This window comes from Chlamydotis macqueenii, chromosome 24 (genome assembly GCF_036417535.1).
Source record: "Chlamydotis macqueenii isolate bChlMac1 chromosome 24, bChlMac1.mat, whole genome shotgun sequence".
NCBI classification, from domain to species: domain Eukaryota; kingdom Metazoa; phylum Chordata; class Aves; order Otidiformes; family Otididae; genus Chlamydotis; species Chlamydotis macqueenii.
Window position 1 is genome coordinate 2,347,824 of NC_141579.1, and position 23,516 is coordinate 2,371,339.

Consider the following 23,516-nt stretch of genomic DNA (forward strand, 5'->3'; position numbering starts at 1 on the left):
TTTCACTTTTAAAAACTTTTTTTTTCCTTTTTGAGAGAGAGAGACAACCTCCATAATAAAACTCAGTGGAAAAAAAAGCTTGAATTAACGTCATTTGACAACCGACTTGGCTTCCAAAAAGTGAACAAGTAATGGCCTCTGCAGAGCGAGTTGCTAAATTCTGCCTGGAAGCGCAACAAAATGGTTTTCCACACCTGGTTACTCACATGTTCACCAACTATTTTCTCCCTATCTAATTATAGAAACGAGGAGGCCTGTAATAACACATTTTTCAAGTCACTGGAGAGCTGGGCTCTGCTTTCAGTTCAGATGGCTTCAGTGCTTCAGTCCTTTCTCTCTCTCCTGCCTCCAGCACCTTTGTATTCCCCCACATTCACCAGTCGGTCCACAGCATCATGCACAGCCATCCAAGCTGTGAGTCCTCGGTGGTGCTTCCGCATCCATCCACGAAACAACGGGCTCTGGGTCTTCCGGGGCCCATTCTCTCTTCTGAACTTACGGCCGAAGAGCAAACCCTTTACCTGGGTCTAGTGGAAATTAACGTGCCCAAGTGCCTGGGCCATCGCGTCCCCAGACATGCAACCAGGAATATTCAAGATGAACCAAACATGGGAAAGAAGCTCTCATCAGTCCACGTACTGGGTCCTTCCTAAATAAGGTATGTCGACAGATTGTATGATCCGTCCTGCAGTGCGTTCTTCAAAAATGACAATCTGCAGGAGAGAGGGATATGTAAACTTCCTTCATGCAAAGGCTGAGTTACTTTAAATAGTTTTAGGAGGAAAAGGCAGATGATCACAGCAGGGAAAGGAAACACCATGTAAAGAGATCAGTCAATAACGGTCTGAACAGTAACTGAGATTCTTCTTCAGCACCACACGATGCAGAAAATAAACCAGCACCGCATCAGGTTTGTCTTGATTTTGAAACTGATGCAGTGCTTTGAAGTTTAGCTGCCACCCTTGTGATGTCTTAATGGTTGTCAGAGCCACACTATCAGCTTCAGAGCAGCGCCTTCCCTAATTTTTCACAGACCTTAGGAGATAACGGTTTCCTTCCTCTCTATAGTGCTGGATTTCAGCTAGATAGGTAATTAATACACTGTATGTGGCTGGCTCTTTGGGGCATGACTCAAGAACAGGAGCTTTTAATAACACATACAAACAAAGAGAACTCCCAGCGAAGCCTCTCACCTCATTGCTGCCTTTCCATAACCAGGGGCCGGGAAGGTAGAGTGTTTCCTGAGGTCCGATCTTCCAGTAGCGGCCCAGGTTCTGACCATTGACAAACACCACTCCTTTTTCCCAGCCCTACAATTGGGACAGTACACAGAATTACTGATGCAGCTGTATTGCCCAGTTAGCATCCCCACAAGAAACTAAGTCTGCTTTCACACTTGCATTCTTCCAGGCCACTTTCTGCAGGTTTTCTGCTTGCTTTCCCCGTGCAACTCCCTGAAGCCGTGAACATTTAAGTAAGCCCTGTTGAACAGAAGTTATCCTTAATGTACTAATTAAAAGCATAAAGCTTTCCAAATGTGCAATTTGTGACTCATGCTTGTAGAGAAAACCTAATCCTTTTGAAGAGACATATCTTTGCTTCTTCCCAAGCACAGAATATCTTCCGTCACCCATTTCCCAGGTGACAGAAACACTGCACTGCTGCTGACTAGCGTAATTTGCGACAACGCGTAAATTGAAAAGTGAGCGGTACAATGATTGGCATGAACCTTGGCTCTTAAAAGGAGTGAAACTGGAGGAGGAAATTTAGTAATACTTAATATTTCATCTTAAGTTCTAATGGGAGGAAGAAAAGCAGGACTTGCCTGTAGCTTCAAGAAAGTGTCCTGTGGCTGATGCTCTATCCACAGCCTTCCGCGAAAAAAAGCCGGACCGACAAAGTAATCTGGGACTGCGCTCCATCCAGCAGTATGTCGCAAGCTGTAAGAGAATAACCCAGCACAGCTAACAGCAGGGAAGCACCTGGCAGCACTGAGAGACGCAACACTGGTCTCAAAGATCACTTCAAATGGCTGCTTACAAGGGTGGATGGATGTTGTTACGACAGGATTGCTATTTCCTTGCATGCCTGAAATTGGAAGCAGTTGCTTTCTACTGGTCGGGCGTGAAGGTAATATTCTTCATGCTGCCAAGGGATGAAGTGGTTAGCTCCTGTAAACATTCAAGGCAAGCACCTAGCTGATCTCTCCCCTCCACTTAAGGTAAGCGTACTGGTGGTCCATGGCTCGGTTTTCACTGTCCTGTGCTTGCCGCATCACTGATAGGCCAATTTCTGGTGCGAGAAAAGGACAGATGTGGCTATCACCATACTTCAGAGCAATGTAAAAATCTCTGCTTCGTGTTGGCTGCTGAAGTGCCCGTCCTCCTTCAGACGTGACAGTGCCATGGTGCAAGGTTTAAATGCACCATGTGTGGCTTGCACAGGCTAAAGGAAAACCTGCAGGATCGATAGGATTCAAAGCAGACATTCCTGCCCGCGTTCCTGTCAAGGAACATGAACACAGCCTTGCAAGTTTGCAGTAATTAGGAGCAATCTGGCGTTATTTCTTACCTGTGGCAAAAATTTGGGAGCACGGGACAAACAGAAGAGAAAATAAGGCATGTAGAATTCCCACAGAAGCCTTGAGCTTCTGTCAGAACACGTTCCTTCCGGCCCTTGCGAACTGCATCTCTTCGATTCAGGGAAGTTATTGATCCAGTGCAGCTTGGCTGCTACTGAATTATTCAGCTACGAGCCTACCGACAGTTCCTTTCACAACACCCCGCTCCATCCTCCCACGCACTCCTCTAAGCTCATTGTGTTTCAGTGCCACTGGTCAATGGCCAGTGACTGACTGGAGTGTTGGCTAATCTTGCTTTTGTTTGGGCATGGCAGTTCACTTGCTTTAATGTTCCTCACTGGAAATAGTCTTCTAAAACCCTGCAGGCAAAGGTCATGGGAGTTACACATCACTAAGAAACCTTCAAGCAGCCTCCCCAGCACCTGTTAAGGTTGTCCTTAGAAATTTCAAAATGCAGACTTTTTATTCTTTTAAAAGCCACTTCAGTTTAACATGGCCTCTCTCTCCTTCCTACCCAAAATGCAGGAGCTGTGCTATCTTGGGGAATGCACGTGTGTTACTTTCAGGAATTAACAGCATAACTGAAAATAGTCTCTCTGCATCATGGCCAGAGTCTATAGGGCATCTGTTCCCTCAAACGTTTGCTGAGGTTTTCTATGCCTACCAACAGAGGCTCCTTGACTTACCCCTGCTAGATTTCTTTTTCAGTCTTTCTGGAATTCAAGCAAAACAACTTAAAAGAGAGAAAGCCATCTGGACTTGTTAATGTCCTATTAGTAGCTTCCTAGAATTAATCCGTTCCTTGCGAGCTTGAATTACTACATGTATCAGCCTTATAGCTAATTTCAAGAAAGACACAAACTTCTCCAAGACGTGGGTGTGTTGGGACCCACCCCTTTGGGTAAGCCACACTTTTACCTTCCCTATCTAACCCTGCTGTACAGGGTTAGAGGAAGTCTTTAAATCCTCCACAGTGGGAATCCATTTCACCCCTAAATAATGGTATGGATCAAGTGGCACAATTTTCGGCACTATTTTGGGCAAAAGAATCAGAAAGGAACTTCCTCGTGCAAAAATTTACTCACCTACTTTTACCTTATGTTGCTTTTCTGGTTTAACTGCTACCTATTAGATTTTGTACTGCTGGTAAACAGTTTGTTTCAAATGAGGAAGAAGAAAAAATGTAAATCCCACAAACCTTTTCATGAAGCCAGGTTTCATCTCCAAACTGTAAATCTTGAAGTTCCTCAAGGGGGTTTTGTTCAGGAAGACGTCACCAATTAAGCCTGCAAGAGCAATGGGGGTAACGAAGAGCTGAAAAACAGCTAGAGCTGGTAGATTTTCCTGTTTGAATGTGAGGAACAGCAGGAGATGGAAAGCAGCCACATTCTGCAATGGAATTTGGGTCCATATGGTCCCATTGCTCATCCAGATTGAGTGGGGAACATTACTTAGACTGTGGCCTCTCCACTCTCTTCTTTGCTTCAACTCACCAAGCCGTTAAACAGCCTCCAAGCAGAAAACATTGTTGGCACAAACAGCAGATGTTATTGTTGGGTTTTAGTTAGCTGTCCATGTACGGATTTTTTTTAAAGCAGTAGATCAGTTGCCTCTCTAATAGGCACAGGAAAATATAACATGGGCCGGCACTAATATCCCATGCTGATCCAGTGCTTTTTTTCATCCAAGAATCTTAGGACACCTTAACAAGTAATTTACCTTTACCACTCTCGTTAGATGAAGTTATTCTCCATGTAGCGAGCAAAGGCTGGGTCCTAAGCCAGCCTCCTAATTACAGGACTGCAGCTGAGACTGCCTGAGCAGCGCAGAGGCTTTATGCACCTCTTCTGCAGTAAAATAAAATCAGTACGGGCACGTACCTAACTCCAGTAGTCTATTTTGTATAGTTTTTGCATACAGTTCCCCACTAAAATAGAATCCTGGGGTTTCGCCCTCTTCAGCTCCACAACTGTGTGTGATAGACTTGAACATTTTAGTAAATTCTGCTCAGTAGGATGCAATGCTTCCTTCTGATCTTGCGTGAGTTTTTAAATGTCGTGATCCTCCAATATCAAACCCCCAGGGGAAAACACTGATTAAAAAAGGTGTTTTCCTTCTCTCCTTACCTTTCCTCTGCTCATTCAGTGCCAGGCCATAATTGACGCGACCGCGGTTCTCTACCAAGAGTCTTAGCTGCCTGAATCCCTGGAGAAAAAAAAAAAAAAAAAAAAAAAAAGAAGAGCATCAGCTGGACTGTTTACAGCACATGCTGCATAATGCTTGGTTAACAGAGGTCAATAGAGGTGTTTTAAGAGGTGAGGTGGCACCAGTACCTTTGGCAGTTGCAATATATCCATTTACGTTAAAGTTCTGGATTATGTGACAGCAAAGTGTCCCCATATATTTCAGCTACTGCAAACAGTTATGCCACCGAGGAACTCTCAGCCTTTTCATTAAAGTTTTTTTTTTTTTCTGTTGAATTTCTAAGTACCATTTTGATATCACCCACAGAGAGAGAAATGGAGTGTCTTACTGCCAGCTTCTGCCAGGGTGAGGCTACTCTCAGAGCTGAAGAGAGACAGTCCCCTCATTTCATTTGAGACCCAAAAGGTGCAAAATCCACATACTATTGCTGTAAGCGATCTCCAGTTCCGTTACCTGTCCTTCAGGAAGGGAGAGCTCCACTGTGTTGTAGTCCAGCTCACCAACATACATGGTGTTAACAAACACCTGCAGAACAGAGCGCAAGAGAGGAGAGCACCTTCTCAGCAATTACGTTATAATCACGTGTTGCATAGGTTACTGAGGTTTTATTTGGGGAGGAAATTGTCTCTACTTGAAACTAGAAACTCAGCATGTCACTGATTCAGTCCAGGTGGAAAAAAAAATTACTTTAAAAAAATAATAAATCACAAACATTTCTCAGAACATTCAGGATTCTGATTTTTAAAGATGTAAGTCTCAGTAGACTGGAAACTCAAGCTGAGTTACAAGTCATAAGGGTTGGGGCTTTGTTGAGAACTGAAAAGAGCAAATCACACTTCTAATCTAAAACTTCACGTTTTCCTTCATGGTTGACCCACTTCCTGCCTAGCTGCCAAGACCAAACCATTTACAAGTTAGCCACGGTTGCCTTCTGCTCCTTACCTGTGCTCGATCACGGACGTGGTCCCTCGTATGCAGATGTCCACCACCAAATATGACAGTCTCGTAGAGCACGTATCCGTACGACTGCCCGCTGCTGTCGTTTAGACGCAGGTTCTCCATGTTAATAGGAAACTCTGACTTAATGGGCTGCAAAGGAGAGACAAATTTAACGGCAGAAGCGGCCTCTCAGCATTGACAGGCCACGTAGAGGCAATTCATTTAAGACAGGTGTTCCACTCTGCTACAGGTCACATTTACGCTGTCAGCCTCCAGAGGTCTGTTCCAACGTGAATTACCTTGACTATGAAAGCTACAAGCACTGAAGAGAAAGGACCAGAGAAGAGAGCCAAGGACTTGCAAAACTGGAACTCCAAGAGAACAGAAGCAGCAGTAAAAAAGGTGAGATCAAAGATTTGCCTCCTTTGCAAATCCTCGACAAGACATTCCCCAACCTTATCCTCGCGGGATAACACGCTAGTGCACTAACGGCCTTTTCCACCTAAGAGGTGATGCCTTTTAGGACTGAGGTGCATTAAAATGGGTAGTACTACCTGTAAGAGAGATGGCAACACGTCCCAGAGAGAGATGTACTGATGCAACAGGATTGCACCGTAGGACGCCTTGCTTTCAATCATGGGAGGGAGAGGAAGAGGCTGGCCTGTAGCGCAAACAGAAAGATGGAACAACTATTTCAGACGCAAAATGCCAACAGAGATCCAAGGACCCTCCAGCTCTCCTTCGGTCCTCTCTCTCTCATCTTTTGGAAAAAGCACCCAGCCAGTCAACCAAGCAGAGTCACAGGGCTGGAGCAGAAGGGCCAGTTTGAAGAAGTCGCTGATTTAACAATATTTTGGGTCTTGAATTTATAATTACCAATGATCATGCTGAAGAGCTGTCGGAGCTTGAAGAATTTGGATGTATAGTCTCCAGCCTCTGTCAGCACAGCGTCGTAATCTGAAAATGAAGCACATATCTTTTAAAAAACGTACAGCAGCTCTGGGACAGCCTTCATGTACAGTGCCATCAAAGCAGTAAAAGCCCAAGACGCAGTTTTCTTGGCACTGTCTATATTATGGAAACCTGTCCACTTTTATCTGTGTGAAGGTAGCTAGACAAGCATAGAGTTGCGTAATTTGGAGAACAGCCACTCACCAAGGAGCAACATACTTCTGGACATATAATTTGCACGGATCCAGAACTTCACACAGGATCAAGTCAACAATTAATGATTTTAACAAAGGGCTGTTGGGATGAAAAGAGCTTACGGTACAATTTGACTTGGTAAAATTAAAAACCAGAACTATATCTTGGATCACCATCTTTCCCTAGAAACAAGAGCCAGCACAGAGATAACATAAGCAAAGTCATCATCTGCTACTTCTACTTCCAGTTCAGAATGAGGGGATCCTCCACATCCTGGAATGGGTCTGGAAATAGGAAACACTAACGTAAGTTAGTGTTTTAGACAGGCAATTGCTTCTGAGCTGCGTTCCAGCTTGTCTCTGCATGACAGAGTGCTCGTACTGATCATTTCTCAGTGCTTCTGTCAGCTATAGCTAGCCCAAAGGGTGGTCTGAGCTGCGCTCTCACAAGAGGCGCATGGGCAAGGCAGTGAAAAACAACTCACCGTAACTGGTGACATCTGACTTGTATTCATCAGCCTCCAGAGCACCGTTCATGAAGCCGAAGTTGGTGCCTCCGTGAAACATGTAGAGATTGATGGATGCTCCTAATTTAAGGACGCTTGCTACAGTATTCACCATTTCTGTAAAGGAAGGGCAGTGCCAGGAAGGCCACAGACCAAGGAGTAGGCTAACACTTCCAGTAATTCAAAGCAGACACAAGCATTCTGGTTCTTGTCACTCAGTCACGCCTGCGTAATCACAGGGATTTGTACTGTGATTTGTATTTTGCCCTCAGGAAGGGCAGCACATCTACTGACATATCGGCACATATACCTCTCCTGTGGGTGAAAAAGGGTAAAGTTCATGTGCTTGAGCAGGAATTTTGCTTTTAAGCAGAACAGTTGTAAGGGCTACTCAATGAGACTCCTAAACTCAACACAGCAATGACCAAGACAATTGCAGGAGGATGAGGCAGTCATTAGAGTAGTCTGAAATAGCTCTGTTGTCACTGTACTTAAATGCCCTGGAAGTTGTAGGGTTGTTGGCTGGTGGTTCTTTTTACTACTAGTCTTCCTTTCTAATAAGCTTTTAAACTAGAGAAAGACTGATGCTTTTCAGAAGGTGTTATACTTGCAAGAGCCTTGTGTTCACCATATTCCCACAAAAGGTAAAGTAATCCTCTCTTCATGAGCAGTGTTTATTCACTGGACATCATAATGTCATTATGATGGAGGTTTCACAAAACTTGTGACATTTTTACAAAATACCATCACAGGATTTAGATCACCTCAGGAGGTGAAAGAGATGATCTAAGCCACTGGGCTGCATTTTTGAAGTCAATACAGAGCAGCATGAGGCCTTAGGACACACTGACGCTAATATCTTAACAGGTTTGGCTCTCTGCACACCTGTCCTGCGGGACAGGAAATCTGAAAAACTTGTACGTCATTTTTCCGTGGTTGTTTGCCGAGCAATAACCCCCTCCATCTACAAGAACAGTATATGTTGCTCACCATCTGCGTCAAAGACATAGTGAGGGCCTCCCCAGTTATCAAACCATCCGGTCCAATACTCCATCACCATCTTTGGCTGATCTCTCTGGATCAAAACAAAACCAAACGGTTAAAATGGAGACAGAGGAGTTTTGCGCTCATCCCTGTTTTCTAGAGAGGCATTGTTCAAATACATTTTGGCAGCGTGGCTTACAGGAGTGTTTTCTTCTCAAGTTGGCCTTAAAAAAAAGCAGCTAAGGAGCTCTGAACAAGTGAGGAACAAGATGCTGTGGGCCAGCAATGCCCAGAATGGGCAACCAAAGCAGAGAAGCGCTCTGCTAAGCACAAAGCAAAAACCACGGCACGCAATCTGGTGATACCAAACAGTTCTGGATACTGTTATTTGGTAGAGCTGTAGCAAAAAGACAAACCAACTGTCATTGTTTAGCTTCTACTAGAAATACACATTTATAAATGTCTGCTTAGCAGCTACGCCGCTGCCAGCTGAGAGTTTGCAGGTGCGCTGCAGCCAGTGCTTGCCAAGGTAGGAACAGCAGACCTTAGCAGCTTAATGCCTTTTTAATGCTGCATATGGTGCTGGCAGAAAAGAATTAGCCTTTGCAGGAATTAGGTCTTCATTAAAAAGGCTCTGCACACAGAGCAATTGCTTCCCATTTGTCAGCGCTTGCCAGCTCCCTTAGCTCCTGTCGAATTCCACCCGGCCCCATCACACCGGAAAACACGACACGCGCTGAGCCTGGCTGCCGCTCCCTCCTCCTGGTATTTATTTCTAATCAAGGCAACTTTGCCCTTTATTTGACAGGGGCTTTATCTGATGCCACGTGAAATGGCCAAGGTAAGTGGCATTAAAGAAACTCGTGTTTCATTAGCAGAGAACAACTGCAGGTGCCTGTAATAATCTAACTGTTCCAGGTTCAGACCAGCTCTCAGAAATACGTTTAATCCATCTGTCCCCAGTAAACTAGTGAAAGAGTTTTATCACCTTCTGGAATAAAAGAGCATAACGAGGAAAATATAACATAGCTTCATAGTCCTTACAAATATGAATGACACGCTTCCTATCTTGTAATTATTAAGTGTCTCAAAGGAGGAGAGGCTTTTATTGGGCCATGCTGCATTCAGTGGGTGGGGAAGGTGCCGCCTTCTCTTCATTCACAGGGTTTGGGGAATTTTCTAAGACCTAAAGAAGGCAAAAGAACATGCAGCAGAGCCTCTTTTGCCTGTACAGGAAAATAAACCAAATTAAAGCGGTAGGATTCAATGTTCAGCATGCCAGCAACAAGGTTTCCTTCCACAGTTCAGGCCAGGGAAGAGATCAGAAGAGAATCGATCACAGCCAGGGGCAGATGTCAGTTGTTCACATTTTTCCAGCTGACATTTGGAACAAGCGGAGCAACGGGGAGAGAAGAGGACAGAGGATGCAAAGAGAGAGAGAACTTGTCACTGAAAACCAAGCCTTGTTATTCCCTCACTACTCCCTCATCACACAATCAAGATACTTTTTGCATCAAGTGTTCATTAGGCAATTCCCTACCCCTGATTCACATCTCTGATAGCACAGGGGTTAAAGACACTCAAGCGACACTCTGAATTTGAATGCTTCTCTGCAGTAAGCACTGTTAAATGCCAGGCAGGCTGGGCTGCGGAGGAGGCAGGAAGAGCCTGGGACTGCATGCTGTGGAAGGTGTTTTGTGAAGTCGCTGTGGAAGCGTATCGGAAATCAAAGTGTTCTTCTGATCGGTTCTGGTTCTGCTGCAGAAACAGGACCAGATGCCTAGTGGAGCCAATACTCTCTTCTGCACAGCATGCCATTCACACAATTCACATATCTGCACTCAATATGAGGTGTCGGAGATGACCAAAATACCCCTCACAGTGTACCCTCAAAGAACTGCAGTAGATCAGCACCCAGCATTTGAAGGCTGCATTTTTGAAACACGTTCTTGACAGCATCTGTAGCACCAGGGTAGAAGAGTTTGGGGAAAACGATGGTTGAGCTTTGACGATTGCAAAGTAGGGTGCTATTGGGTATCAACACTTCAAAGCGTGAAGAAATCTAACCCCTAATGGCTAAACACAGGCCACAGGGCAGAGCTGAAGGGAAAGCCTTTAAGAAGGTGCTGGAAAACAGCACACTTAAAACCTCCTTCACCTTCCAGAGAAATCATCATAGGTATTTTCACTGATTCTGGGAGGATCTGGCCTAATGAGAAGGCAGCTCAAACACTTGTTCAAAAAAAAGCCCCAAACCAACACACAAAATGAAAAGAGACTATCAGTGCTCATTTCTAATGCTGTCCTGGAAAATCTAAATGAACTGAGGTTCTCTGCATCTTACCTGTACTGTGTCCAGATATTTCAGTAGCCCAGGTTCCAGTTTCTGAAAGTTAACAGTGGCCAGTGCTATTGGGAAAAGAAAGAGTTTTTATTTCTTTAGACACGTACAAAATGCCTAGGGGACCATCTCCTCAGGCATCAGCCCAGCACAAGCTCATAGGGAACTGGAACATCTTCTGAACCACCAGTAAAACCTCCTCGGAAATTTCCCATCAAAGTCTTCACTTAGTATGCAGAATCTAACTGGACCGCAGCACACAGCGGAATACTTGCAGGCCATCTTTTTAGCTCTAACATTCAGAGATACTAGAAAGAGAGAGCATCAGAGCAGCTCGCGGGGTGTCACAAGCTTTAATTAGAGGTTGGAAAGCACTTGGACATCCTCAGATAAAAGGCACCACATAAAGGCAAACTTATTATTAGGAAATCATATCTGGATGCCACACTGATCTCCCAGGCTTTAGCTGCAGGAATCGCTACCCAGGCAATATCCTACAGCTTGTCATGTCTGTGGGGGTGGGTGAGAGAAACCACAGTACCAGGGAACCAGACAGAAATTGTAATTGGAAGACTTATCTGTGCTTCTGCCCTGTGCGGCATGGGGGAACCAGCAACTAGTTTGTGCGTGCTGCATGCAGAGCCAAAGTCACTGCAAGATCTTCAAGCACTGGAGTGGGAACACCTGCCTGCAGGAGCATTACAAGACACTGATCTGGTATCAGTGTCCCAGCCCCTGCTACACGTTTGAACCATTTTCGGACTATTCTAGCCCTCCTCAGTCACCCTGATGATGTTTCTCCCAAGCAACTTTGGAAATGCAGGAGCAATGATATGATTCTGTATTAAAAACTGACTTCTTACAAGAAAGCTGGTATCAAATGCAGCCCCAGTTGTGTCAGACAGAGCAGTTCAAACAGAATATTTACAGAAGCAAGAGTTCACTTCTCGCTATTTATACCTCGATTTTAATAGGCTGACCTATGTCGTGTGATGAGCTGGAGAATCTGGCACAGTTAAACATGGCGGGATAACAAAATCAAACGTGGATTTAGCACTGATGTAACACACTAGCTGGCAATCCAAAATCGGTACACCACTGATGAAAACAAACAAAATCACAGAATCACTGCATTTGTTTTCAGCTCCAGTATGGACTCTTCTATTTTCTTAACGCGTTTCTACAGCGGATTTTGTTCTCTTTCCTTTCATAACCACCTTGCTGCTCTACCGCTTTGAGCCCTAGTTATTCCACGCATCTGATCACTTGACACGTTGACTCTCATGAGCAGATTGTTATGACATCTAAGAGGCAAACTGGTATCAAAGAGCTCTCAGCACGCAACATGCTGGAAGACAACTCCAAACAAGAACGAGCTCCGAGGCAGTGAACATTCCCACAGAAGATGGTGAGGGCTAGGGACATTTCCACAGCAGCCCTGCTGCATGTCAGCTCGCTGGCAGGGAGAGAGTGACTCTGTGTGGTCAAGGCTGGAAACTGCATTATGCACATCTGATAACCCTCCTCTACCTGCCTACCAAAGGCTATATGCCCCAGAGCAAGCTCACCGAGAAGACAGGGCTGCCCTGAAAACTCCTGCTACACTTAACAGAATATCAGATTTCAGAATCTAGGTTTGATGGACTTTTTTCCTCTCTTTTCAATTGCAAAGCAGGCACCTTAAGAATAAGTTATTACTATTAGTAATTGCTGAGGGTTTGTTCTGCGTGTATACCATCCAGCTACGGGGGTCCCTCCTCTGGGGCGGAAGCTCCTACCACAAACAGAACACAGATAATGGGTGCAGCTTAGCGAATGAAGCCTGCGTTTCATCAGCTGCCCCAGACAAAGAACACAGTCTTACCTTGCTCTCCTACAAGCACATACCTCCTTCCACTAAGCCAAATGACAGCCCGTTCTTGTTGTCCGAGGTCATTAACATTTCCACAATCCCTCTGTTTAACAGGGCCTAAATTAAAAAGAGGAAAAGCCATTGTGTTAACAGCCTAAGTTTAGTATTTGTCAGGATATTAAAGCACTAAAGTACATGATCACCTTCTCTGGGGATAGCTTGACACTGGTAGTGGCTTGGTAAGAAATATTATTCCTGTGACATCTCCCATTCCTCCTGAAGCTTTCCCTGCCTACTTTTCCCAGCTTAAAGACAACTGAAAAATCTTATTTTGTTTTAGAAAGCTGGATCAGTTTCTCACTGATGCATCGAACTTCAGGATTTTTTCTTCTTCTTCTGAGATCAGTTTAATACATAGCTTCACTGCTTTCCATCAAAAGAGGGCTTCAGGTGGAAGAAGAAAAAGAAAAGCAGCTCATCCTTCCTGACTGTCTCACAATGGAAGCTGAAAGGAGAAAATAGCTGGTTTGCCAGTGAATGCCACCACAGGACAGCTCAGGTACCTATGTTCTTGGATAGTCAAGTCTGAATTAATTTACTGGTTCTTCAGTATCACAGCACTGTATGAAATAGCACTCTAAGGTTTTTAAAAGGCGTGAGCACACACAAGGTTCTTCCCAATAAGATTGTTCTCTTACAGAACAGTGGCTGATGTTTGAAGGAGAGGTTAGGATATCCTAGTTGCAAATTAACCCCTCTTTTCACTGTACCTGCATTAGAAGTCCCTCCTTCAGCTTCAGGGAGCTCTGAAAACAAGCCTTCGGTCTCTTAATTCTACATTACTAACTGTGAAATGGTGACAAAGACACATCAGCTCACGCAGGAGCTACCCACGTCATGCGCACCAACGAGTTAACGTCTGCGGTGTGTTTGAAGGTACCTTTGCATATTGCCCGTGCCTCACACCCTGTGCACAAATGTAGACTGAAGCATTACACAGAGTCTACCTTAGAGAAGCATCACAACAGAGAGTTTAAAGAGAAACCCCATTCAGAGTGAAGACAACCTGGTTAGTTTATCAACCGTCTTCACTTAATCAATACCTGAACAGATGCTGGTATCTGACAAAATTCAGCTACTGAGGAAACTGGGATTTCTAACAAGTTTTACTAAGATAATTCCCTGAGCACTGCATTAATAATCAGTTTCTCCCCCTCCTTTTGAATGCAAGTGCAAAATGGAGAAATGGCAGAGAGCTGCCACACATATTGAAATGCACTACAGGATTTCGGAGCTGGGCAGAGAAACCAGGAATAGAAACAGCCATCTGAGGCAGACCCAGGTGTGCGCTCAGCTAATCCCAGCTCAGAGCTGCGTGGGGCTGGAAATGTCAACACACCCTTTCATGGCCTAGCTGTTTTGGAAAGGCACTGGACTCAAAAGAGTGAGATACAGACAGGGATTTCAGGTTTTGTGTGAGTTGTGAGAGTTTTTTTAATGGGTATATTAATTCCAGGAAGATTGCAACATCATATATGCCAGATGCAGATGTGAATTAATCAGCTTGCCACATTCAAAGCTCAAGGCTCAAACCAGAACAAAGACTAGGAGCTCCATCTCACATTAGATCTCATTCCAACCAAAAAGGAAGCCCTGCAAATCCTGCTTTCCCACATTTTCTTTAACCACCATAATATACTTCCTCAGATGTAAGTTGCACACAATACCAGAATATGACGACACAGCACTGCAAAAATACACCCACAGGCCTGGCAAGGAACCATTATCTGTTCTAACAAGCCTGTGAAACATCACAAGCTCTTTCTTCACTGAGATATGGAAAAGCAAGCACCAAGTCTGCACACTGTTCAGACACAACAGAGTCTCCTGTTGTCCCCATTCGTTTAGGGCTCTGAAATCTATTTGCTTGTATGTGCGATATAGGGAGGGAAACTATGTAGATATAACAGACAATTTTGACAATATCAGTTCAGATTGGCAATTAACTATGTACACTTCATATTTAACCTTCTAAGCAACGTTAAATCATTCCACGAGATGGAGTTAGTGCAGGAACAGGCACCTCTCTAAGCAGATCAGAACTCCTGCCACACGATTTATTTGGTTGAAGAGCCTCTGTACGCCTTGAGCAACAGGACTGCCTGAGCCTGAGCTAAGCTCAGGGTGCTCAGGGCAAAGCTGGGGTACTCCGAGGGTTTCAGAAGGATCTGAAAATGCTGGAGCAGAAGAGCAGGGAACATACAATTTATAGCACATACACAACACTGGATGGGTAACCTCTCTCACCTGCAGCAACACTTTTAAGTGTTCAATGAAAAGAAATTAAACAACAAATCTCGTGAGACATACTGCAGATCTTGTTAACTGTCTGCCTTGCAGTTGTACTGGGGGCAAACGAACAGGTCAGACTCATGTTAGATCCACCAGGACCTGGCCTCCTTGGGCGCCGGCCAACTCTTAATCATTCAGTTCAGAGACAGGAGCCAGGGCACAGTCTCATCTCCATTTGACAAGGGTAAGGGAGGCGTTGGGCAAATTAAGCTGCCTGATGCTGAGCTCCAGCTTACACAAGTTTAGGACTGTGCTGGTGGTTTATTCACATAAATCTTCCTCCCAGAATTGAACAGAGACAAAAGAAACCTTTCTCTGATGTTGTTTTAGAGAAGCAAAACAGGACCAGCAGGAGACAGGTTCTTCAAGGCCAGCTATTACAGATACTCCCTCATTTCCCTATCACTCTCTTCTCTGGAACACGTAAGAACACGGGCTTATCAGTAGGGAGAGGGTCATAGGCCATCTCTTCCACTCCAGGAAGAAACATCAAGGAAAATCCAGCTGGGTTATGCACTGACACTTTCAAGGGTTTCTGAAGCCATGCTGAAAAGTTATTCAGAAGAAAGAAAACACTATAAGGAAGGCGGATAATGAGAGAGATTCACCACAGAAACAACGAGATGTGCCAACATTACCATTTTAACATAGCTCATGTAGTTTGGGTCTTTGGCGTAGGAACCATATTCATTTTCCACTTGGACTGCAATGATGGGACCTCCTTTCTTGTACTGTTGGGAACAAAAGGAAGGAGTTGTTCACCACTATTTCTAATCAGAGGGACTGAAATCGCGGTGGCACTGGCCTGCAGGAAAGATGCACGAGTCTCAGACAGACTTGGCTCCACCCTCTCATCCTCCCAAAGTCTATGAGGAACCAAATGAGTAGATCTGGAGAGCTGACACGGACAACTGCAGTTCATACTGCTTCCTAAAGCAAAGCTGGTAGATTTGTCACTGCTTCAACCTGCTGCTGTTACACAACAGCTCACACTCAGCTGTGCAGACAGTCCCCACTTGTGGAGAGAGTGGGTAACAGACTGTACTTGCCTGAAGAGGGACGACAATAGGCATTAGACGATCAAAATAGGCATCCACAGCTTCTGTGAAGCCCTTGTACGTTGTCCTCAGTTGCATCTCTGGGTCCTGCAGTAGCCAACTGTGAGACAAGCAGCAAACAGAATCTATTAGACTCTCCTGTCCAGTCAAGGCTGCCCGAGGTCACACCACGCACTGACATGTATGGACAACATCCTGAGTCAGTGAATGACCCCATGTAAGGCGGTCTACCACTCACACCTTTAGATGTCCAGACTGCAATTGCCGAGCTGTTCCCCTTCTTTTTGTTCTGTATTTTGGGCCTAAGCTCATTTCATTAACTTTCCCAATAAGATTTCAAGGGCTAAATGTTACTTTGGAATTCTCTGCATCTCCAATGGCACTCTACAACCAAGTGCTCCCTCATAAAACCCCAATCATCACTCAAAACAAAGCTTCTGGTAATTGTTCCCATGGTTTCTACTGCTAATTTACGAGACGTAGTTTGCTGATCTGGGGTTAACACAGAGAACAGCAATTTGTTTAAGAGCAGAACAACGTAGTCCTGCAACAATTTAAGCAGAGTGAGCTTGTACCTGCCTTGCCTCTGCAAAAGGAGGCATTAACTAATAGTGCTTCCAGAGGTCTGAAAGACTCAGCTCCTGTATGCTATACGCAGCTCGGGGGGCTTACAAAATCATTGCCTCTTTATCTGTAAAATAAGAATAGTACTGTTGCTCTTTATCAGAATCTTGTAACCTGTCTGTGGTGGTTTAGCACTTTGAAAAATGAAAGGGTTAAAAGAAAGAATCCAAAAATTTTGTCAGGTGTCTCCCCTGAGGTTTATGCTCTGTGAAGGTAAGGAAAACAAGTGGTATATAACCTGGCACTGGTTCCACTGGGATCTAGTAACCAGGCAAGTCTCAATGCTGACGTACTCAGTTTGGCTCTCAAAGCCTCTTACCAACAAGCTCTGAGCTTTAGGAGAAAATGCAGTATGAGGCTGGAAAAGTTATGAGTCTCTCTTACTGCCAGCCATGCAGAACATATGTTCTAGCAGGACTTTCAAAATGGACCAGAAATAAAGCAAATCCTTACATCAAGCTGCAAATACTACTATTCATATTCTACAGTCAAGTTGCAACAGCAGCAGCAGATGAGTTCCCCAATGCTGTTTTCTTGCTGTGAACATTACACCATAACATCATTATTATTTTAAAGCATAACTGCTCAAAGAAGATTCTAGTTCCAGGCTTACTACCTGTACTGCTTAGGACAGCTCAATAACATAATGGGTCTTCACCTGCCTTGGGGACACAGAAAATAAAAATGCCCATCTAACAGCCAGCCATTCTAAACCTTTGAAGGAGGCTCAACTGTAGGATCAAGGGGTTTGTTTATTTTTTTTTCCACAGTCCCAAACGCTTGCCTGAACTGAACTACTTAAAAACTTACCTGGGCAGACCACCAAGGTCCCATTCAGAGCAGATATAAGGTCCAGGACGCAGAATCACCCACAGTCCATTTTTAGCTGCCAGTGAAAGGAAGGCCCTAGAGATCCAGACAGCGTAATTATTGTCTGACTGCAGAATCCCTACTCCATGCACTCCTAATACACCAATCACCATGAAATTTAGGTACCAGAACCAGAAGAGAATTGCTTGATGAAGCAACTGTACTGGATTGGTACTAAACCTGTAAGTTCCCTGGACTCCAGAAAGCAGGAGAAGGAATGAGAGTCTCCATTGCCTGATCAATGTACAGGCTTCGTTACAGAAGCTGGAAAGGACATCTTCATCCAGAACCGACATGCACACCCTCCCCTCAAAACAGTATTTAACAACGGAGCTGTCTGTACCACGTACTCTAGATCCAGGTTTCGGCTGAAGTCAAACTTCCCTCTTTCTTGTTCATGAAGGTTCCATGGCACGTACCTGAAATGCAGAATTAGGGCAGCGGAGGTGAAGGGCTGAAAAGGGCAGTGCATTTGTGAAGCACAGAAAAAAACCTACGCACTCCCTTTGTTAGTCAGTAACAGATCCAGAGATAACGCATGTGTACATTACATTTTTCTGACAAGTCCTTACTTTGTTTCACTCTTTTCCTGTACTCTGCAATATCTGAGTTTCTCTTTAGGTAAATCTTTCATTCTCCAAACCAGAGCAATTTCTAAATCACAGTCGTGCTGAATGGCCGTTTCAGCCCGACCCTTCCTCACCAGGTCAACATTAAGAAGGCACTTTCCCACTACGTCTGATAGACATCTGTTCCAGGATACTGCGGTGTGTGATGGTTAAAGAAAACCTGAGTCCCCACTACTTTTTTGGTGTCTTTTCTCATAATAACAAGTACAGAAAGACATTGTTACGGCCCACTGGAATGAATGACAATGTCTCACCAACTGCTGTGGAAAAGGGGAGAGGCTGCAAAGTACAGAGCCTAGGGAGCGTGGACACTTACGTCGTGAGGGTGTTTAAGCCACATGCTTTCATCTTAAGCATGCGATCCTCCCAGTATTCCCTGGGGACTCGGAAATAGTGCATTGAACCTCCAAATATACGGAAAGGCATGCCTTCCAGGAGGAACTGTGACTTTTCTGTCTGCAGGCCTAGGGTCCTCCCCCATAACCGCAGAGGGATCAGCTCACTCCAGTTAAACCTAGAAGAGAAAGAGAGACATATGAGCACCCAGTCTTTAGTAAAGACATCTGGGCCTATCGTAAAAAGAAATCCATCCCCCTAAGAGAGGCTCCTCATTTCACCCTACCTGCCAGGATCAGCTCTGACCTTCCTACTTCTTAAGTTAACCATGCTCTTTGTCACATAGAGCATTTAGATTTTTCAGAAGACTATAAAACAGATGGAAGAGCTGCCCGAGATGTGTATTTAACATTCATGTCACTGGTAGCTTCCATCCTGAATAACCCAAGCCACTCTGCCGTAGTCTGCAACTGAAATGTAGCGCTGCTCAGGCACAGGTCATGAAACTGAAAATACAAGGAGGGGAAGTTTTCACTCACAGTACTAGCAAACACTTCCATAACTTAGGAAATTTAAGATCTCCCTGCGTTGCAGTAGGATGACATACGCTGGCTGATTTCCAGATCCTTGTTTTAACAGTGGCTCTATTTCAGAGTTGCTACTCTGAGTGTCTCGTGGTCTCCAATACCTTCCAACACAACGCACGGGAAAAATAAAGAACCCTCACCTGTTCACTGCGAAGGGAGAACCTTGTCCTTAATTTAAAGAAAACTCCTGGATTAAATTCATCACTCAGGAAAGAAAAAGTCAGCTTACCTCTGCCTGCATTACTGCTTAGACTAATTCCTTAATGTGTTATTTGCCAAAAGAACCTGGAGATAGCCAGGTCAATACTCACGCCATCACGGCTCCATTTGGGTCAGTTCCTGCATGCAAGAAACTACTTCCTATTGCCTTACATGGCTCATTCAGGGTTCATGTTGGCTGAACCAAGAAAAAATGTTATTGACTAGTCCAGATCCAAAGCAATTACAGTGCCTCCACCACAGCATCCCAGTCGCACAACTCTGAATACGCCGAAGAGTTAGACAATAGCAGGCTTGTTCCTCCGAGAGGTTATCACAGCCAGAGGCGAGGGATGAATTCCCGCCTCAAGAAAGCAAGAGTGACCCGCACATTTGAGAGAAACGTCACTTTTGGAGAAGAGGGAAATAGCTAAGCCTCCGGTGTAGAGCGGGTGTTAGCAGAGGTAAGGACTTCTCAGAACTCATGGCTTACGGGGATGGCTAAGCAGGAACCTGTCCTCCCACAGAGGACAAGGAGACTACAAGGGAACTAAATCTAAGACTTCAGGATGCTGCTCGGGCTGGCTGACAAGCACAGAGGGTACCTGTATAGCACAGCATTCTCACAGGGCTCTGAAACAACCGGCGGCAGGCATGGGTAATACCTGGAAAAGGAAGTCTAGATTAGATATTCACTGCCTTCACTCAGCGAGCGCTCACGTGCATTCCTTGTCGAACCGTTTACAACAAATAGTGCTGAGCGAGGAGATAGTAACCTATCCGTGGTGCAGTAATAACAGAGCTTTTATGAAGGTAGTGCAGCTCAAAGGAGGAGAAATAAGCACAAACGCCTCACTGCCGTATTGAAAGGGTGACTGCCTGACCAGGAACAGGATCACAAATGCTCATCCACACAAGAAACTGGGTACAGCCAGAACGACGACGTGAGGCTAGGAAACGGCAGAATTTTGCTTCCAAGGAGTTACTGTGAATTTTACCAGCAGGGGAGGTGGCTCTCAGTCCACACGCAGGATATCCTATGGCTACCTGCCCCTCTATTCTGCCAGAGCTAGAGCCGGAAAGCTCAAAGGGGTCTGGAGACACAAAGCTCCAATTCTTAAAGATTAAGTGGGGAAAAAAAACAAACTTTCCAAACTGTTTCTGAGCTAGGTGAAGCCCTAGACTACCCCTGCACGCAACGCTACAGCTAACTGCCACTGGTGCCAGAATGAAGGCTGTACTCAGGAAGCATACATAGCCAGATAAAAATAAACAAATCACTTAAGCTCATCTTCTTAATCCTGCGCATAACTTAGCTGGCAAGTTTCCATCAAGTTTCCTACCTTAAAACTCCCTGGCTCCAGTGTTTTTTCTCACCAAGAAGGACTGGTAGGAAGCCCCCAGGCTCCCAATATTTTCTACAGATTACCCTGGGTATCCTGAAACCCACATCTCTCACTACCATCTGTTCGAATGGCTCCTCCTGAAAAAAAAAAACCAAACTTCTGTGACTCAGCAGAGCTTCATCCTGTTACCCTGAGCTGGATTTCCACAGCTCAAAGTCCACCTGGACTCTGCTACCCCTTGAGAGCAATATATAGCTCCCAGGAGATTTTTTTCTCACTTCTATAATGACAACATAGGTTGCAAAGAATCTTTTTTTTCTCTTTGCTAAAGGTTACTGGCCTACTTTGTCCCTCTGTTTCCTCCCTGCTTCAGGGAAGACTTGTTTTATGCAAAAAAAAAAAAAAAAAAAATAGCATTAAATTACGAAGTTCCCCCAAAACAGAAGCTTTGAAATTGGGTTGGACTAGTTAGTCCTTAAGAAAACAACGTGTTGTTACAAGACTTAAGTTGAAATGCAAAACACTCCAAGCAGAATAGGAAAGTCACAGATACCTGCTAAACCAGACAGCTACGCTAAGGCATTCATGCCTGTAAAACAAAAATCTAGCTGAAGTCCTCTCTGCGTGAGATAAGAGATTTTCCTTTGGCCCTAGTCTGCCACGTACCCTGAACAGCTGGGAGAAAAAGCTAACGGAAAAGAAAGTCAAAACAGGAAAAAAAAGTGCGGAGACTATTAGCTTGCTTTGCCAGTACTAAAGGACACGCTTCAGAGGACAAGGGACTTCACAGCTAATCCCTAAGCCCTACTTAGACCTGCCTCAGAGGGCTTTGCTGTTTATTCTGGGCTTCCTCTAGCCAGAGAAAAGTGAAAGCTTCGAGTTGCCTTCACTCACAACTGGATATCTTGCTGCCCCCGAGGTCCTGTGTTGGCCAGACAAGCCCCAGGCGCACGCTCAGCGCGGCTGGGATAACAATCACCGCATTTTGCGGCACAGTTTTTTTCTCAGGTGACCTGGGCCACGGAGAAAAACACTGGGTACCAACGGGTATGGTGTTTTATAGATACACTCTTACAGGAGACAGACTTCCATGCTTTTATGAGGTATCGGTTTGCAATAATCCTCTGCTAAGAACGCGTGCGGCACAAACCCAAGGCTAGCTGTAAAAGAATTTTGCTTCTAATTAAGCAAAGATTAATCAAGATTTTTCTTTAGCTTTGAGGATCAGGTAACTTCCTACGATGAATTTAAGAACCCACTACAAAATATCCAAGTTATAAAAAGGATCTGAGCGGCAATAAAAAACTACATCTTCCCTGGCCTCAATATTATCTCCGGCACTTTGCTGTCAGGGACCAAGGAGCTTCCACCGCTCGGCACAGAGAGGCTGCTGTGCAGACATACACCACTGGCTAGGACACGGAGACGCTCGTCCAGGAAAGAGCATCACCCCCAAAACGAAACATGAACTAAACTACGTGGGATTTAAGCTAAAACCTTGAATAACTTTTGTTGCTACAGGTGGGCTACAGAGGAACAGGTATTGGTCTGGAGCACGCAAACGGGACCAGAAGAAGAAAGTTTGTGCCGTTCTGAAAGGAGAGGCGGACATGCCGCACGCCGCAGCCCAGCTCTCCGGGTACCACGCCGCTCAGCCCGCGCTGCCAGCGCCGACGCGGGGACGCAGAACGGCGAGAACCAGGCCCAGAACGGGCCGGAGCGAGCGGGAACCAACGCTCCGGCGCGAGCGCGTCAAGAGGCGCCCGCCGTCGCTTCGGCGATGGGTTAGAGGTGACGGAGCGATCGATCCGCAAACGTGCGTCGCCCATCAGAGCCGCGATGAGGTAAAGCCTTACGGGGAGCCAAGGCCGGCGCGGACGGCGTTCCCCCAACGCTGAAATTTACAGCGCTGGCGACTGGTGTCTCCTCATCCATTACTTTTTTTTTTTTCCGACAGACGAGAAGTTGTGGCTATTTCGTGTGACGTTTATTTAAAGCTTGTCAATCGTTTCTGCACGGGGGCAGCGTTTCTCTCGCCGGCGCTTCCCGCGCTCCCGTCCTGCTGGAGGAGGAGGGCTCCCTGTCAGCGCCCCTTCTCTACGCACGTCGCCAAAAAAAAAAAAATAAATAATAATAAAAAAAAAAAAAAGCCGGTTTTCCCCGCATCGAGCCCGGGCCGCAGCAAATCCCTTTTCCAGGCGGCGGCGAGAGGGAAGCGCGAAGCTCGTTACCGGTTTCCCGATGCGGGGAGCCCCCCACTGCCATCCGCCGAACTCGCTGGGAAGCGCCCGCCGCCCACCACCACAACCGGTACCCCGACCCCCGCGGCGCGACGGGGGCCGTGCCGGCTCTCACCTGCGCAGCAGCAGCCACAGCACGAAGACGAGGAGCGCGAAGCCCCCGAACCGGCGCTGCCGCCGCCCGCCGCACGGCCACATGGCGGCCGCCCGACCCCCGCCGCCGCCGCCGCCGCCGCCACCCCGCCGCCGCGTCCCCCCGCCCCCCCCCCCCCCGCGCTCCCCGCCGCCTTGGGCCGCTCCGCCCGCCGCTCGCCCGCCATTGGTCGCCCGCCGCCGCGCTCTGCCCGCCCCCTGCCGCCGCTGGTGTCTCCCATTGGCCAACAGCTTCCCGCCTGCAGGGTGGGGCGAGGGCGTGCGGCTCGGGGGGGGGGGGTCGGGCGGGCCTGCGGCTGCGGTGAGGGCGTCGCGGCGGGGTCCCCCACCGCCGCCCCGCCTTGTGTGTCCAAGGCTCAGGCTTCAAAGCGCCCTCGCCGCGCCGCGAGAGAAATTCCCTTTGCCGAGCGGGCAGGAAACCGAGGTAGGCGACGTACGGGCCTGCTAGCAATGGCCTTTTGCCTGCAGCAAAGCCCGAGGTGGAGAAAGGCCGCTGAGGCCCTGTCAGCTCCCTTCCCTGTCGCGCACTGAGGGGGAGAAGAGGAGCTGGTGCATTTGAAGAGGTTTACA

At 46.2% G+C, this 23,516-nt stretch overlaps 1 protein-coding gene across 2 annotated transcripts; it reads right to left on the minus strand.

Moving 5' to 3' along the window:
* Positions 1-23,006, minus strand: LOC104482966 (beta-galactosidase-1-like protein 2). Of its 2 annotated transcripts, XM_086766085.1 has the most exons (20): positions 22,909-22,991; positions 19,813-19,872; positions 18,403-18,600; positions 17,808-17,876; positions 17,398-17,493; positions 15,955-16,063; positions 15,544-15,636; positions 12,589-12,670; positions 10,705-10,769; positions 8,367-8,451; positions 7,356-7,493; positions 6,602-6,682; positions 6,280-6,386; positions 5,729-5,875; positions 5,240-5,311; positions 4,708-4,786; positions 3,780-3,867; positions 1,826-1,940; positions 1,194-1,310; positions 1-713 (listed from the first exon to the last, which is right to left on the minus strand). In XM_086766085.1, the coding sequence occupies exons 1-20, from the start codon at positions 22,989-22,991 to the stop codon at positions 627-629; spliced, it is 1,971 nt and encodes a 656-aa protein (XP_086622211.1). In that variant the 3' UTR covers positions 1-626. The 2 variants fall into 2 exon arrangements, with proteins under 2 accessions (XP_086622211.1, XP_086622212.1); XM_086766086.1 differs by lacking the exon at positions 19,813-19,872 and having other exon boundaries at positions 22,909-23,006.
* Positions 23,007-23,516: the final 510 nt, after the last annotated feature.

Bases quoted from the DNA above. Each gene is read 5' to 3' on its own strand.
- LOC104482966 (XM_086766085.1), bottom strand. From the start codon at position 22,991: ATGTGGCCGTGCGGCGGGCGGCGGCAGCGCCGGTTCGGGGGCTTCGCG. The intron at 19,873-22,908 runs GTGAGAGCCGGC...TTCCTTTTCCAG, and splicing joins CTGTGGCTGCTGCTGCGCAG to GTATTACCCATGCCTGCCGC. The intron at 18,601-19,812 runs GTACCCTCTGTG...TTTCTCTTCTAG, and splicing joins GAGAATGCTGTGCTATACAG to GTTTAACTGGAGTGAGCTGA.